General features: G+C 38.5%; 2 protein-coding genes across 3 annotated transcripts in view; one reads left to right on the forward strand and one right to left on the reverse strand.

Moving 5' to 3' along the window:
- Positions 1 to 10,541, reverse strand: part of slc11a2 (solute carrier family 11 member 2) — a 47,016-nt gene extending 36,475 nt beyond the window's left edge. The window contains exons 1-2 of one of the 2 annotated variants that reach the window (XM_061984779.1): positions 10,377 to 10,541; positions 2,466 to 2,546 (exon numbers count right to left, since the gene is read on the reverse strand). In XM_061984779.1, coding sequence (XP_061840763.1) covers positions 2,466 to 2,499 — 34 coding nt within the window. In that variant the 5' untranslated portion in view covers positions 2,500 to 2,546; positions 10,377 to 10,541. Of the gene's footprint in view, positions 1 to 2,465; positions 2,550 to 10,376 lie in introns of both variants that reach the window. The other variant, XM_061984778.1, reaches the window with a different exon arrangement.
- Positions 10,542 to 11,817: 1,276 nt separating this feature from the next.
- ankrd52b (ankyrin repeat domain 52b) overlaps positions 11,818 to 19,583 on the forward strand; it is a 40,200-nt gene continuing 32,434 nt past the window's right edge. Inside the window, exons 1-7 of the mRNA XM_061984777.1 lie at positions 11,818 to 11,963; positions 13,264 to 13,347; positions 13,446 to 13,524; positions 13,599 to 13,669; positions 13,763 to 13,963; positions 17,227 to 17,314; positions 17,817 to 17,959. Of these exons, the coding sequence (XP_061840761.1) occupies positions 11,937 to 11,963; positions 13,264 to 13,347; positions 13,446 to 13,524; positions 13,599 to 13,669; positions 13,763 to 13,963; positions 17,227 to 17,314; positions 17,817 to 17,959 (693 nt within the window). The 5' untranslated portion in view covers positions 11,818 to 11,936. The remainder of the gene's footprint in view (positions 11,964 to 13,263; positions 13,348 to 13,445; positions 13,525 to 13,598; positions 13,670 to 13,762; positions 13,964 to 17,226; positions 17,315 to 17,816; positions 17,960 to 19,583) is intronic.

Here is a 19,583-nt window from a genome sequence, read left to right on the forward strand (position 1 = left end):
AGAAGTATTGCGGAAAGAGATTATTCTAGATTGTACCTAATGTCATGACTGTTTTTATTGACTATTGACTATCTTATTGATTGTGGGACAAGCAGTAGGAAATGGATGGATGGTACTTTTTCGTCACTTATTGTTTGTCTTTGGTACACTAATGTGTATATTTTAGGCCACTGGTTCTTTGTTTTATTTTTGCAAATATATATATATATATATATTTTTAAATTGCTCTTTTTATCTTTGGTATGAACATTATTATGTAAACTCGAAGTTATTATTACTTTTTTTGGTTCTTTGTTGTTGCTATTTTTGTATTACAACATTTTATTATTTGATCATGTTGTACTGCATTGTAATCTTTTGTTTTGTGATTGTGTGATGTTTTTTGCATGGACCCCAGGAAGAATAGTCTCCACTGCGATGTAGACTAATGGGGATCCTTAATAAACTAAACTAAACTACTTACCGAAAAACTTTGTCCATTTGTCGAAGGAGAGACAACGAGAATGCGGGCACCCGTGGATGTGATTAAAAAAAAGGTAGCGTGTGCTTCGTAATAGCTGGCAGACGAGGGAAGACTACGGAAAACAGCGAATGCATTTGGACTGGCAAAGCAGACTGTATCAGTTATTGTCCGCCATGTATGTTGCGGACTCAACGTCTAGGTCCAGAGTATATGAAGTCACCAAAAACGAATGGCCAATGGAGATGAAGGCAAAAGGAGTGTCCTGACCACATATGTAGATCCCTAGATTGATTGTTGTAAAATGTTTTTTATCACATTGTTTACTTTCACGTGTTTATTAAAGATTTTATTAATGTATGATGGCTCAGGTGTGATTCACTACAATAGGGCCCCACAGCGCACTGGATTCCAGTTAATTGAAATACCACAACACTGGATATTGTTCAGATAAGTTAAAAATGTAATTTAAGAATTTGCACACAAAGCAACGCTGGAGGTGTACATGTAGAAGAAGGAGAAACACGGGCATGTCTGGATGATCCGCCCTCATCTGTTATGAAGCTGACTATGGCGCGTTCTTTCTGGCGTCACTTCCTGTGTGGGCGGGGTCTTTCTGGCGTCACCTCCTCTCCGAACTCACTTTGTAAACGATCAATAAGTCCATACAAAGCTAAGTGCCGGAGATTCAAGAGTTACACGGCTGACTTACCCGTGTAAAAATTTGTCTGAGGAGGGGGACCTTAAACGATGGTTTAGTGTGTCTAAAACGGGGCTTAGGCTAAATAATTATTCGTTTAAGGGGTTAAACGACTTAGTGTAGACATGGCCTAAGTCACATCTTAAAACTAATTTATGCCATCTCGCCTTTAAACTTTTCAATTGATCAAGTCGAGAGGATCTACCTCATTCATATACAGTCGCGATCAAAAGTTTACATACACTTGTAAAGAACATGATGTCATGGCTGTCTTGAGTTTCCAATACTTTCTACAACTCTTATTTTTTTGTGATAGAGTGATTGGAGCACATACTTGTTGGTCACAAAAAACATTCATGAAGTTTGGTTCTTCTATGAATTTATTATGGGTCTACTGAAAATGTGAGCAAATCTGCTGGGTCAAAAGTATACATACAGCAATGTTAACATTTGCTTACATGTCCCTTGGCAAGTTTCACTGCAATAAGGCGCTTTTGGTAGCCATCCACAAGCTTCTGCTTGACTTTTTGACCACTCCTCTTGACAAAATTGGTACAGTTCAGCTAAATTTGTTGGTTTTCTGACATGGACTTGTTTCTTCAGCATTGTCCACACATTTAAGTCTGGACTTTGGGAAGGCCATTCTAAAACCTTCATTCTAGCCTGATTTAGCCATTCCTTTACCACTTTTGACGTGTGTTTGGGGTCATTGTCCTGTTGGAACACCCAACTGCGCCCAAGACCCAACCTCCAGGCTGATGATTTTAGGTTGTCTTGAATAATTTAGAGGTAATCCTTCTTTTTCATTGTCCCATTTAAAGCACAGGTTCCATTGGCAGCAAAACAGGCCCAGAGCATAATACTACCACCACCATGCTTGGCGGTAAGCATGGTGTTCCTGGGATTTAGCTGTTTTGGCCACAATACCCAGCAATATGTTTGGAGGAGAAAAGGTGAGGCCTTTAATCCCAGGAACACCTCCAAGTAAAATATGGAGACCTGTAGTACATGCAAAAATACCCAAGATATCAATTTATTTATTTTTTTCCTGTAGACCATGTAAAATAGATTTTATTTCCATGAGATGCACTCTGTTTAGTTTTAGTTTCACATGACTATACACATGTAAAATATTGTTTCATAGCCTTTGTGGCAGCTGCATATGCACTACCGCTTCATTGTCTACTGAGTGTGTGTGTGTGTGTGTGTGTGTGTGTGTGTGTGTGTGTGTGTGTGTGTGTGTGTGTGTGTGTGTGTGTGTGTGTGTGTTGAGGTGCTCGTGTTTCTGTTGTTGCAAGCCGTTACCTTGGAAGAGGTCTCCATCCTGCTGTTCCTTCATCAGAGCAGGCTGACCGATCCCTGGGAACTCAAGGGATGACTTTCAGCCTGCTAACAAACAAAAAGAACACACACAATCTTAGAAATAGCAAATGTTAGCTGTGGAAAACTGCAGCAAAATAAGTATTTTTTTTTATATATATATCTGATAATCTTGTAGGATTGTGGATCGTAATGTACAGTCAACACAACTATAATAAATATACAGTACAGGCCAAAAGTTTGGACACACCTTCTCATTTAATGTGTTTTCTTTATTTTCATGACTACCGGTATTTACATTGTAGATTGTCACTGAAGCCATCAACACTATGAATGAACACATGTGGAGTAATGTACTTAACAAAAAAAGGTGAGATAACTGAAATTAAATTAAATTGTAGTTTATTCAAAATAGCCACCCTTTGCTCTGATTACTGTTTTGCACACTCTTGGCATTCTCTCGGTGAGCTTCAAGAGGTAGTCACCTGAAATGATTTTCACTTCACAGGTGTCATAGTTTTGATGCCCTCAGTGACAATCTACAATGTAAATAGTCCTGAAAATAAAGAAAACGCATTGAAATGAGAAGGTGCGTCAAACCTTTTAAATATATAAGGAGAAATATAATCTTAGAGAAAAATTTAATTTAAAACATGTGTACGCACGTACAACACTTAAGACATTCAGTATGTCAGTATGTGGAATTAAATTATGGAATGGATGAACCAAAGAAATCCAACAATGTACTACTATGATCCACTTCAAGAAACTTTTCAAACTTAGTGTTTACAAAGTACAAATAAGAAGAACCATGATAAACATTCTGAATTTAATTTCATCCAACCATTATTTTTTTAGATAATCTTATTCATCTCACCATATGAAATATAACTTACTTCACTAATTATTATTATTTATTTATCTATTTTTAATGTTATTAGTTATTGTGAATAAATTGAGAACAGGATATGTAAAGGGAAATGGGTAGGAATAAATAAGCTTTGCTTCTTCCTACTCCTTTTCGAACATGTTGAATAGAGAAACTGGAAATTCTGATGTATCATGTTGTATGCATGCATGTTCCAAATAAACACAAACTCAACTCAAACTTTTTTGGCCTGCACTGTATATTTAGCTAAAATGAGCTGTAATATTTCACATAAAAAACGTAGTGCTTTAGTGTAAAAATACAGCATTGTGATTGTTTTAGGGTGTCTAGCAGTGAAAATAGTACCGGTAAGTGCTTTCATCCTGTCTGAGTTCCAAAATATCTGATTTAAATTTAAATGAATTGGGAAATGTGTTGCAACTGCGGTTTTGGTCTCTAAAAAAACATGCAAAGTCATTTCTAGCGAGAAAATATGATTGTGCCCCTTTGTCGCTAATCATAATAAAAAAGAGGAACTGTCGAATGACGAAAATGTTTTTCCTTTGCTGCCGGCAACTTTTCTCTTGTGCTCAACGCAACGTTTTTTTTCAACTCAGCAGTCCAAGGATGAAATGTGAAACGTCATTCCAGACAAAGTGCAAGACCTTGAAACGCTGTTCTAATCTCTGACACAGAGCAAACACGTGACTGAAACTTCTCACTGCAGGACTCCAGCAAAAAAGCACTTCCCCTGCAATAAGTATTGTCTATAAAGATGATAAATGCCAAACATGACTATCCTTTCTTTTTTTACAGTTAATTCTGCCGATATTTAATACTAGGCATGGTTTCTTAATGTCAGTTGTTATTTATATTTAAAAAAGGCACAATTTTACATAAACGTTTTAATTAGGGCTATCAAAGTTAATACGATAAAAACAAGTTAACATTAATTTCCTTTAACGGCACAATTTTTTTTAATGTAAATGGCGTGTCATGTGAGCCCGCTTGTCCAAGTGGAAACAAATGGAAGAAATGGTGAAAGAAGAAAAAAACACTGAATGTCAAGGCTGGCCCTAAAGCTCCAGTGTGTTCTGCACAGTCTTGCAAAGGGGCCACAACAAAAGTCCCTTTTTAGTTGTAATTATTTCATCTCAATAAATCTATCTGCAAACTGTCCAGTTGTGAAAATGAGACATGTGGCCAGTGAGCTAAATAGGCCTACTCTAAAAGTTTTAGAAGCTGTGTGAAACACTAAGCATCATGTAGCAGTATTGCTAAGTGCAACGGTCACTTACTGTACAATGTCTGTTCTCACCGGGATGCAGACTGATGGGATATTCATATTTTCCCATTTAGATGAAGAATTAATCATAATTCTCATGCAGGTTTAAAAAAAAAAAAAAGGTGACACAAATTAGTGCCTTTTTCGCCATCTTGAGGTACAAGTCGGATGTCAAAGTTGACCAACTTGTGGGTTTATGTTCACAACCTTCTACTATCCTGGTGAGAATCATGATTTATAAACTAAATCAGAGGCAAAGCAGCAGCTCAATATGTCAAAATAGTTGGTCTGCGTTAGCGCTTATTATACCAATAACACTAATATTTGGTTGATATTCAGGTCACGACATGTAAATAGAGTATTGTTAGGGGGTTTTGGATCTTTTTAGAGGGCTTTATGGGCAGAATAGTGTACTCTCATTAGCTGCATTATTATACTTGCCGTGTTTAACGACTTAGAATGCATTAAAAAAGAAAAATATGAGTTATTGTCTTACATACAGTACAGGTCAAAAGTTTGGACACACCTCCTCATTCAATGTGTTTTCTTTATTTTTATGACTATTTACATTGTAGATTGTCACTGAAGGCATCAAATTTATGAATGAACACGTGAAGTCAAAAAAAGGTGAAATAACTGAAAACCTGTTTATATTCTAGTTTCTTCAAAATAGCCACCCTTTGCTCTGATTACTGCTTTGCACACTCTTGGCATTCTCTCAATGAGCTTCAAGCACACCTGTGAAGTGAAAACCATTTCAGGTGACTACCTCTTGAAGCTCATCGAGAGAATGCCAAGAGTGTGCAAAGCAGTAACCAGAGCAAAGGGTGGCTTTTTTGAAGAAACTAGAATATAAAACATGTTTTCAGTTATTTCACCTTTTTGTGTTAAGTACATAACTCCACATGTGTTAATTCATAGTTTTGATGCCTTCAGTGACAATCTACAATATAAATAGTCATGAAAATTAAGAAAACACATTGAATGAGAAGGTGTGTCCAAACTGTTGGCCTGTACTGTAGGTAATGTGATTGTAAGCAAAATTCCCCCCCAAAAGTGCAGGAATTATAATCAAAGTACTTTCTTATCTGCTCTACAGTCCATGTGCTGGGTTCCAGTCCAGAACACATGTCTCATGTGTCAGCACTAATCCCTTCAGCTTATGTGAGCAGCAATAAAGCGTTTGACTGAATTCCCGCAAACTTCCAAAAGCCAAAAATGTGTCAAAGACTTCATGACAGGTCACGTATGGGAAAATATAAACTTACACCCAATTACAAAAGGACCATCCTCTAGTTTTAAACAAAGTAACAAGTGAACCGTAGGATAGGCAACTTTATCTACGGTGGACACTGGACAGCTTTTACAAATCACAAGTGCACATCTGCGACGACTCCCAAACGAACATCGACGTTGCAAACGTTGTGAACAAATTGCAAGTGCAAACAGGAAAAAGGAAGAAAAACAAGAAAAGAAAGCAGAATATATTCATTATAAAATGCTTAGGTACAATTTAAAAAGAACTTAACATTTTACTCCTTTACTTGCTATTCACTCTTCATTCTTAAACCAGTTAAGGTATTAGCACACCTTTTTTTTTTACGCAAAACATGTCTGTCAAAGTCTTATTCCTTTATTATTTACTTAAATTAAACATATTTGTTCATGACACAATAAGATGTACAATAGGCTTAGCTTCTTCCTACTCCTATTCAGACAAGGTAAATTGTTGAACTGTAAACACAAGATGTATAGGAATTCAATTAGATCTTGTATGCATGTTCAAAATATACTAAAACATTACAATACCAAACAACATTAAATGTATAAAAACAAATCAACCCTCTCTAGATTAGGGCTTGTGCGTTACTGTAAGGCAGGGGTGTCAAACCGGTTTTCATTGAGGGCCACATTGTCGGCCGGTTGTTACAGTATTACACATGAATTATAATGTATCATCGCCTCATTACGTTACGGATTTGATTATTCCATTTTTTTAAGTAGAAATTGATGGATAACGTACTTGTTTCTGAAATCACAAATCAAGGGGACAAGCATTTTATTCTCACAAAAAATGTTTGGAATATATGTTAATAATAAAGGGGTGTTGCAACTTTTTCCAACAAGGGCCACTTACTAAAAAGTCCAAGTACCGGTAAGCATGTTTTTATTTTGTAAAAAATATGATAAAACAGACATCATATACAGTACAGGCCAAAAGTTTGGACACCTTCTGATTTCAATGCGTTTTCTTTATCTTCATGACTATTTACATTGTAGATTGTCACTGAAGGCATCAAAACTATGACACCTGTGAAGTGAAAACCCTTTCATTGCATGTGAGTACCTCTTGAAGCTCATCGAGAGAATGGCAGGTGTACAAAAGAAAAATCAGAGCAAAGGGTGGCTATTTTGAAGAAACTAGAATATAAAACATGTTTTCATTTATTTCCCTTTTTTTGTTAAGTGCATAACTCCACATGTGTTCATTCATAGTTTTGATGTGACAATCTACAATGTAAATAGTCATGAAAATAAAGAAAACACATTGAATGAGAAGGTGTGTCCAAACTTTTGGGCTGTACTGTATGTTTAAAGACAAAACTTTGTGTCAGTGTGCAATTATTAGCTTTTACACAGGTTAAAAAAAGCAAAAAAAGTAATGAACACTGTCACTTATAACACAAAGCTTTAAATACTGGCTATATAATGTCCCTTTTTACGTTTTTGTTTTTAATTTTCCAAAATAAGAATAATATTTGGTTACATATCCCTTGGCAAGTTTCACTGCAATAAGGCGCTTTTGGTAGCCATCCACAAGCTTCTGGCAGGTTCGCTCCCCGCCTCTTGATATCCAAAAAAACCATAAGTAAAAATAACAAAAAACAGCAACAAAAAAAAAGTAATGAACACTGTCACTTATAACACAAAGCTTTAAATACTGGCTGTATAGACCCCTGCATACTTTGACTTTTCAGTATGAGACCCTTGGAGGAAGAAGTTTGGGCACGCCTGAGTTTTATCAGTATCACATTTGTAGCGTTTTTTTTTTTTTTTACTGTTGTTTTTTATTCAACAATATTCACCATGCCACATTTTGATTATTAATTTTTTTTTAAGTACAAATTGATGGATAAGGTTTGAAATCACAAATCAGGGGGACAAGCATTTTATTTAAACACATTTTTTGGGGAATATATGTTAATAATAAAGGGGTGTCGCAACTTTTTCCAACAAGGGCCACTTTCTAAAAAGTCAAAATAAGCATATTTTTATTTTGTAAAAAATATGCTAAAAGCAGACATTTTATGCATTTATTTATTTATTTATTTGAATTAGGACAATGCACATTCATCAACATAGAGCAACAATGTAAATATGCTGGAGTTAGCACAATAGCTAATGTTCATCTGTTGTTCTATTATATATGTTTAAAGACAACACTTTGTTTCAGTGTGCAATTATTAGCTATTACACAGGTTAAAAAACAACAGTGAAAATAACAAAAAAGAGCAAAAAAAACTAATAAACACTGTCACTTATAACACAAAGCTTTAAATACTGGCTATATAATGTCCTTTTTTTATTTTATTTTCCAATATAAAAATAAAATGACCCCTGCATACTTTGACTTTTCAGTATGAGACCCTTGGTGGAAGAAGTTTGGCCACGCCTGAGTTATCAGTATCACATTTTTAGCTTTTAGACAAAACTTAGTGTCAGTGTGCAATTATTAGCTATTACACAGGTTAAAAAAAGCAAAAAAAGTAATGAACACTGTCACTTATAACACAAAGCTTTAAATACTGGCTATATAATGTCCCTTTTTACGTTTTTTGTTTTTAATTTTCCAAAATAAGAATAATATTTGGTTACATGTCCCTTGGCAAGTTTCACTGCAATAAGGCGCTTTTGGTAGCCATCCACAAGCTTCTGGCAGGTTCGCTCCCCGCCTCTTGACATCCAAATCGCTGCCGTTGTGTCCTTGGGCAGGACACTTCACCCTTTCCCCCGGTGTCGCTCACACTGGTGTATGAATGATGAATGAATGATAGGTGGTGGTCGGAGGGGCTGTAGGCGCAAACTGGCAGCCTCGCTTCCGTCAGTCTACCCCAGGGCAACTGTTGCTACAAATGTAGCTTACCACCACCAGGTGTGAATGAATGATGGGTTCCCACTTCTCTGTGAGCGCTTTGAGTATCTAATAATACAAAAACGCGATATAAAATCTAATCCATTATTATTATTATTATTATTATTTTTGACCACTCCTCTTGACAAAATTGGGGCAGTTCAGCTAAATTTGTTGGTTTTCTGACATGGACTTGTTTCTTCAGCATTGTCCACACGTTTAAGTTAGGACTTTGGGCAGGCCATTCTAAAACCTTAATTCTAGCCTGATTTAGCCATTCCTTTACCACTTTTGACGTGTGTTTGGGGTCATTGTCCTGTTGGACCACCCAACTGCGCCAAAGACCCAACCACCGGGCTGATGATTTTAGGTTTCCCTGAAGAATTTTGAGGTAATCCTCCTTTTCATTGTCCCATTTATTCTCTGTAAAGCACCAGTTCCATTGGCAGCAAAACAGGCCCAGCGCATAATACTACCACCACTATGCTTGGCGGTAGGTATGGTGTTCCTGAGATTAAAGGCCTCACCTTTTCTCCTCCAAAACATATTGCTGGGTATTGTGGCCAAACAGCTCAATTTTTGTTTCATCTGACATCACATGGACAAAGATAAGACCTTCTGGAGGAAAGTTCTATGGTCAAGAGGAGTGGTCAAAAATTCAACCAAAAGCTTGTGGATGGCTACCAAAAGTGCCTTATTGCAGTGAAACTTGCCAAGGGACATGTAACCAAATGTTAACATTGCTGTATGTATACTTTTGACCCGGCAGATTTGGTCACATTTTCAGTAGACCCATAATAAATTCATAAAAGAACCACACTTCATGAATGTTTTTTGTGACCAACAAGTATGTGCTCCAATCAGTCTATCACAAAAAAATAAGAAATGTAGAAATTATGTTCTTTACAAGTGTATGTAAACTTTTGATCGCGACTATAATTTCCAGGCTTTTTGCGGGCCACAAGAAACCATGCGGCGGCCCAGATCTGGCCCCCGGCCCTTAAGTTTGACACCCGTGCTGTAAGGCATTAGTGTTTTGAACATTCTTATTGTGTTATTTACGTCATGTTGAATACGTTTATTACTAATACGAAGGAGGAATTATTAGTCTTAGTTGTCTAACCTGGAAAGAGGAATAACTGGTTGATCAAGATTAGTGTTAGCATAAATGGTGTTGAGTGTGAGTAAACACATGTACTGCATTCTCATAAGAGTCAGATAGATGGCATTCCGACAATAGTATGTACAAAGTTATCAACGTCGGTCATTGAACGCACAATGTACTCATGGACTGCCATCCATCCATTTCCTACCGCTTGTCCCTCACTGTTTAGAATTTAAGCAGGATTTCTGGCTTTCAAACAAGTCTGACCTCTAGTCCTGATGATGTGGCTTCAGCGACGTACCAGGAAGGCACAGTAACATAACATGCTCGCATTGTTGAATAGTATTTATACGTGGAAAAAATTAAATATCATTGAAAAGTTTAAGTAAATCTAGCCTAGTCGCTACCTTGTTCCTGCAAAACACTCAGGCTAACACGTGCTACATGTTAGCTTCCTGGCATATATCACCCACTTGACCCTTGGCAAAGTACGTAAACAACCTTACCTGGTTACGGTATGGACGGCCCGATATTAAGGTATTTCAATAATGAAGTCCGATATCCAACATAAACCATGAGTATAAATGTAATGTCAGAATAGAATGAGACATTCACCAGACTAAACTCCAGCACATCCGTGCCTTCTGTGCGGTTTTCTTGTCAACTTTAAGTTTTAGTCATCGCGCATGCGCAGAACATTCGCACTGTTCTGATTGGTCAACGCGTGAAGGCTTTGCATTGGCTGTTATGCCGCCGCCATGTTGGTAAGGTCATTACGGTTGGCAACTGTTACATCTGTAATGCTGTAGATTAGAAGATATGAATCATTTAATTGTGTAATGTGATACTGCACATTTATTTTGAGAGGAGAGCAGAGATTGGCTGAAAGACAAAGGCATACATGTGTCCCCATTTGCTATAGAATATATTAAATTTGGCATATTTATTAAAGATCGCAACCTAAATGATTATTAATGTTAGTATGTTGCTCCACATTGAGAGGAGCCAGATGAGGTGGTTCGGGCATCTGTTCAGGATGCCACCCGAACGCCTCCCTAGGGAAAGGTACATATAGGTTTTGGACACTTCCCTAGGGAAGACTATGTCTCCCGGTTAGCCTGGGAATGCCTCGGGATCCCCCGGGAAGAGCTGGATGAAGTGGCTGGGGAGAGGGAAATCTGGGCTTCTCTGCTTAGGCTGCTGCCCCCGTGACCCGACCTTGGATAAGCGGAAGAAAATGGATGGATGGATGTTGCAAACAAAAATTTTCAAACACAAAAGTCGATTTCTTAAAGTGAAAACGAAATTCTCAAATTGATTTAAGGATTTCAAGTTGTTAATAAAATCTTGGGAGATGGTAAAAAGTAGAAAAGCCCTTGAATTATTATCTTTATTGGAGCAATTTAAGTTGTTTTGGGTGGGGGGAAACAATCATATATATACCGTATTATTAGTATTACTTGTTTTTTTGGTTTTTTTTATTGATCTATTTATTTTCATTTATTTGTATTGTCTCTTACTGTATTTTATTTAACTTTTTTTTCGTAACCTTGTTATGTTTGAAATGTTATCATATTTTGAAGTGCCTTAATATGTCTGTTTATTTTTTAAATGTACTGTCTGTTTTTGTTTTAGAATGTTCAATTAAAAAAATAAAAAATAAGAGGACAACAATTTTTTTTAATTTACTATAGTTTTCTTTTTCTTTTTTTTAATATTTATTGCAGACTAAATGGTATCTAAAAATTAGTGATTCTGAATGAGATATGTGCAAAAGGATGTACATAAATGATAATAACTAAAGTAGCACATTTATTGTTCATATCAAACAAACACAACACATATTGTATTGTTTTGTTTTTATAAGGTTTCAAGCTATTCAAGTTTGATTATCTTGGACCCCTGAAATGTTATTTCCTGCTAAAGCTTCTGTTCACGTTGTCGTGACGTCTCGCGAGACTTGGCCAACAGCACGGACTTACTCGCTAACAAGCCAAAGCTAACGAGGAACATGTATCGTACACAAACACAAAGTGATTGAAGGAGTAACCGGGAGAATTGGGCAAATGGAGTGTAGAAACATCAAGGACCAAGTAAGTCTACAACATTGTACTGAAAAAAAATATTGGCTGTTCTCTAACTTTGGAGGAGAGAAGCTTCTTGGAGTACTGCAGATAACTGGCTGGCTGACTTGGCATGTCGAACAAAGTTTGCTAACGGCACACAGCTAAATTGTATTAAAATCATATAAACTCGTCTAAATTACAAATGACGTGGTAGGAGTTTTATTAATAGCTGTTATGAAATGTGACAGTTTATTCCGGTGTAAGGTAAACTTGGAAACATAATAAACGTCCACACCGTTAGATAACATAATCATATAAACATTTTTTATCTCGCTCAGCTCTTTCGTTATTTTCTGAAGCCTACACTCAATAACAAAAGTGTCATGCCTAATTATCAAACTATTATTTTGTTAGTACTATCTTAATGAACCAGATGGATTGAAGCAGTGTATTATTTTTTTTTGCAATTGTTATGCCATCCATCCATCATATCCATTTTCCTCCGCTTTTCCGAGGTCGGGTCGTGGGGGCAGCAGCCTAAGTAGAGAAGCCCAGACTTCCCTCTCCCCAGCCACTTCGTTCAGCTCCTCCCGACGTTCCCAGCCGGGAGACATGGTCTTCCCAACGTGTCCTGGTTCTTCCCCTCCCTAGGGAGGTGTTTAGGTGGCATCCTGACCAGATGCCCGAACCACCTCATCTGGCTCCTCTCGATGTGGAGGAGCAGTGGCTTTACTTTGAGTTCCTCCCAGATGACAGAGCTTCTCACCCTATCTCTAAGGGAGAGCCCCGCCACCCGGCGGAGGAAACTCATTTCGGCCGCTTGTACCCGTGATCTTGTCCTTTCGGTAATAACCCAAAGCTCATGACGTAGGTGAGGATGGGAACGTAGATCGACAGATCGATACAGCGTCCGCATTACTGAAGACGCCGCACCGATCCGCCTGTCGATCTCACGATCCACTCTTCCCTCACTCGTGAACAAGACTCCGAGGTACTTGAACTCCTCCACATGGGGCAAGATGGCACTCCACCCTCTTCCGGGCGAGAACCATGGACTCGGACTTGGAGGTGCTGATTCTCATCCCAGTCGCTTCACACTCGGTTGCGAACCGATCCAGCGAGAGCTGAAGATCCTGGCCAGATGAAGCCATCAGGACCACATCATCTGCAAAAAGCAGATGCAATTGTTATGCTTTCTTTTTAATTTTGGGGTGTTTTTCCTATTATAATTGGCTTGCAAGAGCGTGCACTTTAAATCATTTAATATCAGGAAAACAAAACCTCTGCACACACTACTAAGACTATTGCTAACTGTTTTTTCTTTCAGTGTCCATTGGTCCAAGCTATTTTCAACCGAAATGCTGAAGAAGTGACCTTTTTGTTGAGCCATAGAGAAGATGTCAATTCATTGGTAATTATTTTATCTTGTCATAATTTCTCTTGTGTGTTTATTTTCATGACATGAAGTTACATGATGTTTTAAGTAAGTTTCCATCATGTACCCCAAAGGACCTCGAACAAAGCACACCTCTTCATGCTGCTGCCTTTTTGGGCGACGTCCACATTATGGAAGTTCTCATTACCGCGGGTAAATGAAATATCTAACTCAAAGGAATACATTTTTTTTTAAATGCGTAAAAGCACATTTTTGCTTTCTAACAGGTGCCAATGTTAATGCGAAGGACCAGGGGTTGTTGACTCCTTTACATAGAGCAGCTGCCTCCAGAAATGAAGTATGCTCCTTCATTTCAGGAGATAGTTGAAGAATCACAAGACTCTGACTGTATTTTCCACTTTCCCGTTCCTTTATTTTTCATTGTACTCAGAGGGCTGTGGAGCTGCTCCTAAAGCACAGTGCAGAGGTCAACACACGGGACAAATTCTGGCATACGCCGTTACACATGGCGGCGGCAAACTGGGCTGTAGGCTGTGCTGAATCTCTAATACCTGATGTGTGCAGCCTGGATGTTTATGACCGATCAGGAAGAACACCTTTGCATCACGCCGCATACAGTGGACACAGAGAGGTACACTGTCCTGCAGATAATGTGTGCATGCTGATTGTTAAACCGCTGTAATCTTGTGTGCATTAATGGTGGACAATATTCTCTCTTTAAAGGTGCCATATGTAATCATTTCATGTCAAGTCATCATTAAATAGCCCTGATATGTCAAAAGGCATTAATAAATAATGTTCTTTTCCCAATACCTTTATAACCGATAATAATAGTTCAGCCGGGATATGCTCATTTCAAAATTAGATTTACAGCCCCGAAATCTTGTCCAATACAGTCTATGATCTTGTCTAACAAAGCTAGTATGTTCCTGCAGCGAATGTTTAGTGTGATGGTGTCTAGCTCCTAGTGTAATGCTTATCATGCTAGCCCGGTCAATGACACATGGACATAACGGGAGAAATATATGCCCGTTAGCCTGTATGTCGATGTATCATCCAACTGACAGGGCAAAATATATTTTGGACAAATAAAACCTATGTGGATATGGGTAGTGTCAGTGCCTATTTCATTCTCAATATACTGATACGCTGAGGAAATGGGTTCCAACATTAGCACGGCTGTCATCATGGCAAGGTGAAATGTATGGAGACAGCCAAATGACATGATAAAATAATTCCTCTTTGGTGTTTGCACATTGTGGACTACATGTACCAAGTTATATGGCAATCTGAAAGGTTTAAAACAGTAGCCTGTAGGTATACCTTGGTAAAATGTCTCCTCTTTCGTTTTGGGCGTAAATTAGGCTGCTCTACTTAGTTTCACTAGTATAACCATTGCTAGTGTTGGTTGTAGTTGGTTTAAGTCTTTGTTTTCTGATAGTATTGACAATAACCATATGATTGCCATTTGTTGTGATATTGTACGCAGGCATGACGTACAAACCCCGTTTCCATATGAGTTGGGAAATTGTGTTAGATGTAAATATAGACGGAATACAATGATTTGCAAATCATTTTCAACCCATATTCAATTGAATGTACGACAAAGACAAGATATTTGAAGTTCAAACTCATAAACTTTTTTTTTTTTTTGCAAATAATAATTAACTTAGAATTTCATGGCTGCAACACGTGCCAAAGTAGTTGGGAAAGGGCATGTTCACCACTGTGTTACATGGCCTTTCCTTTTAACAACACTCAGTAAACGTTTGGGAACTGAGGAGACACATTTTTTAAGCTTCTCAGGTGGAATTCTTTCCCATTCTTGCTTGATGTACAGCTTAAGTTGTTCAACAGTCCGGGGTCTCAGTTGTGGTATTTTAGGCTTCATAATGCGCCACACATTTTTCAATGGGAGACAGGTCTGGACTAGAGGCAGGCCAGTCTAGTACCCACACTCTTTTACTATGAAGCCACGTTGATGTAACACGTGGCTTGGCATTGTCTTGCTGAAATAAGCAGGGGCGTCCATGGTAAGGTTGCTTGGATGGCAACATATGTTGCTCCAAAACCTGTATGTACCTTTCAGCATTAATGGCGCCTTCACAGATGTGTAAGTTACCCATGTCTTGGGCACTAATACACCCCCATACCATCACAGATGCTGGCTTTTCAACTTTGCGCCTATAACAATCCGGATGGTTCTTTTCCTCTTTGGTCCGGATGACACGACGTCCACAGTTTCCAAAAACAATTTGAAATGTGCACTCGTCAGACCACAGAACACTTTTCCACTTTGTATCAGTCAATCTTAGATGAGCTCAGGCCCAGCGAAGCCGACGGCGTTTCTGGGTGTTGTTGATAAACGGTTTTCGCCTTGCATAAGAGAGTTTTAACTTGCACTTACAGATGTAGCGACCAGCTGTAGTTACTGACAGTGGGTTTCTGAAGTGTTCCTGAGCCCATGTGGTGATATCCTTTACACCAGGGGTCGGGAACCTTTTTGGCTGAGAGAGCAATGAAAGCCAAATATTTCAAAATGTATTTCCGTGAGAGCCATATAACATTTTTAACACTGAATACAACTAAACAATTAAACATTTTTAAGTAAGACCAACATTTTTAGAGTATAATAAGTCTCTTATTCTTTTTAATAACATTGTTATTCTAAAGCTAACCAATAATAAATATAATACTTCTTACCATTAATGCGACTTCTTGAACAGGTGCGATAGAAAACGGATGGATGGATTAAAATGCATGAGAATGTTTTATAATTTGAACGTTATTTTTAACACTGTGATTACCAGCGGAATGATTAATTACTTATCGTGTTAAGCAATGTCAGCTAAGATTTATCTGAGAGCCAGATGCAGTCATCAAAAGAGCCTCATCTGGCTCTAGAGCCATAGGTTCCCTACCCCTGCTTTACACACTGATATCGCTTGTTGATCCAGTACAGCCTGAGGGATCGAAGGTCAAGGGCTTAGTTGCTTACGTGCAGTGATTTCTCCAGATTTCCTGAACCATTTGAGATATTACGGACCGTAGATGGTGAAATCCTTAAATTCCTTGCAATAGCTGGTTGAGAAAGGTTTTTCTTAAACTGTTCAACAATTTGCTCCCGCGTTTGTTGACAAAGTAGTGACCCTCGCCCCATCCTTGTTTGTGAATGACTGAGCATTTCATGGAATCTACTTTTATACCCAATCATGGCACCCACCTGTTCCCAATTTGCCTGTTCACCTGTGGGATGTTCCAAATAAGTGTTTGATGAGCATTTCTCAACTTTATCAGTATTTATTGCCACCTTTCCCAACTTCTTTGTCACGTGTTGCTGGCATCAAATTCTAAAGTTAATGATTATTTGCAAAAAAAAAATGTTTATCAGTTTGAACATCAAATATGTTGTCTTTGTAGCATATTCAACTGAATATGGGTTGAAAATGATTTGCAAATCATTGTATTCCGTTTATATTTACATCTAACACAATTTCCCAACTCATATGGGAAATTGGTTTGTACTTCTTCCTGAAAATAGCCTCATTTCTTTGTAAAATGTGTTGGTTAGAGATTTGTTATTGGCAAAACGCTTGTCTATTCAGCTATTATGGTCCCAGCACCTCAACCCCTAGTAAGACGCAGTGGGAGTTTGAAGTTCCTTGGGGTAGACCAGTCCATCGAGCTGGATTCGGCTGCGTCTCTGGCAACCTCAGTCAGGGAGAGGGGGAGGGGGAGTGGACTACAGAATTTTGACCGTTATTGCAGTACCATTTCTGGCCACATCATTACATATGGCACCTTTAATGAGTTCTATACTTTTAAAATCTGCTTATGCATCGTCAAGCTACAGCTACTGTTTCAAAAAGTTACCTAGTGTTTTTCTTCCTGTAGATGGTGAACTTGCTTCTCAGCAAAGGTGCCAACGTCAGCACCAAAGATAAAAAAGAAAGGCAGCCGATTCACTGGGCTGCATATCTTGGTAAGAACAATATTTTTGTATGAAGAATGCTGCATAAAAACTGAGAGGATGCCAAAAAAAATGTGGTCAGATTTATTGTTGCCTTTGACAACACCATTATTTCTACTTCAAAATCACCAAAAGTACAGAGCTCAAAATATGAAAAGCCTTCAGTAAAATTCTGGAGACTTCCCTGTGACCCACTAAGCACAAAGGTTACTGTTGTCCCGGCAACTAAAAATAAATGCATGCGGTACAATCTGCGCCTGTAGGGATAGGAGTTGTTTACCCCCGGTAATAACGTGATCACAAGTCAACAGCTCTGTTCTTGAGTGTTAACTCTCGTCCCAGCAGAGATCTTTTTTGATCTCTGATGTTTGTGTATCACATCCTCGCTCCACACATAAATAGACATAATAGCAGGCAGCTGTTGCCCAGAAAGGACAATGAGAGTAGTGCATAATGCTGGGGTGTGTTGTGATTTGGCAGACGCTTGGAGTTATTCTTGCCCGTTTTTTTCTAGGACATTTGGACGTTGTGAAGATGCTGGTGTCTCACAGTGCGGACGTGACGTGCAAAGACAAACGCGGCTACACTGCGCTCCATGCTGCCGCCATCAGTGGACATGTAGACGTGGTCAAATATCTGCTGAGACTGGGAGTGGAGGTAAAGTGGCATTTTCTTTATTATTCTTTACAAAAACCTTTTCCATTTCCCCCCTTCAACTTTCAATTACTGTATTTTCACTAAATAAGAAATAAATGGAACATAATTACAGTAGGGTTGTATGGTATACCGGTACTAATAAAGTACCGCGATACTAATTGATTGAAATCGGTACTGTACTGCATTTGAAAAGTACCGGTACCGTTCTTTCATCTGCGGTGGTGACGACAGAGCCGAGGCGCATGATGTTGAGTGTGTCAAAACGCACATACAAAGTGCATACAAACAATAACATCTTGGGAGGAAGAATGGCAAAAAACTACAATCCTACTGGTTAATAAAGAGGGTGTGTGAAGTACAATATGGAGGTATTTGGGCTTCAAAACTAACAATAAAGGTGACGCTTTAAACAAAGAAGCGCCACGCTTCAAGTGTTGCTTTAAAACACGCCTCGCCAAATGTGGCGATTAGCATTAGCACCTTTGCTTCAAACTTAGGTAAACATTTAAATAATGAACATTCAGATCTGCACAAGGAGTTATAAAGAGTGACATGTAATAATGTAGTTGTTACACCTGTCCTGCTGTTTGTCCGGTGCAGACTGTCGTCAAGGTCATGTACATAGTGTATATACCCCCCCATTTGTTTGTATATATCCATCCATCCATCCATCCATCTTCTTCCGCTTATACGAGGTCGGGTCGCGGGGGCAGCAGCCTAAGCAGGGAAGCCCAGACTTCCCTCTCCCCAGCCACTTCGTCCAGCTCTTCCCGGGGGATCCCGAGGTGTTCCCAGGCCATATATAGTTTTTCAAATCACCTGACATGTATACTTTGTATATGTACATAATTTATCTTTTTTTTTACGTAATTTTTTATATACATGTTACAGGTTATATATCTTTTGTTATTGAATGTATCAAATGTGATGAATATTTAATGGACCACAATGGAAACAAGCCTTTTGGCTTTTTGTGCCATCCATTTGCCTTTTAAAGCATTACATTTATTCAATTCTTTAAGATGTCAATAAACTTCTCAATCAATCAATCAAAGGAGCACAGACATTCCCTTCAGGGTCGATGTTTTCGTCGGGGGTAACCCTTCACTTTACAATGGGTCTGCTAAGCTCCGCTTTCCGGTCAGAATTCGAGGCCGCCGATTTATGACATTCTGGTTGCTTTGTTATTAGTTTTGCAGGACACAGCCGGACCCGTTCATCACTCTACTGCGCAGAGCATGCACAACCTCTCCCTCTCTTTACTCGCCCACTGACTCACTGACGTCACTCAGACAACACGTTGCCATTCTCACAAACACACATTCACTACTCTCATAAGTTAATTAGCTCCTCTGTTGTGCACATGTAGATACATAACATGTAGATGCAACCATGTAGATGCATAACTTGTAGAAAGATAACATGTAGATACATAACATGTAGATGCATAACATGTACTGTAGAGACATAACATGTAGATACATAAGATGTAGACGCGCACGCAGCTGCTTGGATTGATGTGTGTTTTGCCTGCTACATGGCTTATCTGTGTACATTTATCCATAGTTTTGTTTTTAGTACTTACTAATAATTACATTTTTCTTAAGGCACATATCAAGAGTGG

Source organism: Nerophis lumbriciformis, linkage group LG23, assembly GCF_033978685.3.
Source record: "Nerophis lumbriciformis linkage group LG23, RoL_Nlum_v2.1, whole genome shotgun sequence".
NCBI classification, from domain to species: Eukaryota; Metazoa; Chordata; class Actinopteri; order Syngnathiformes; family Syngnathidae; genus Nerophis; species Nerophis lumbriciformis.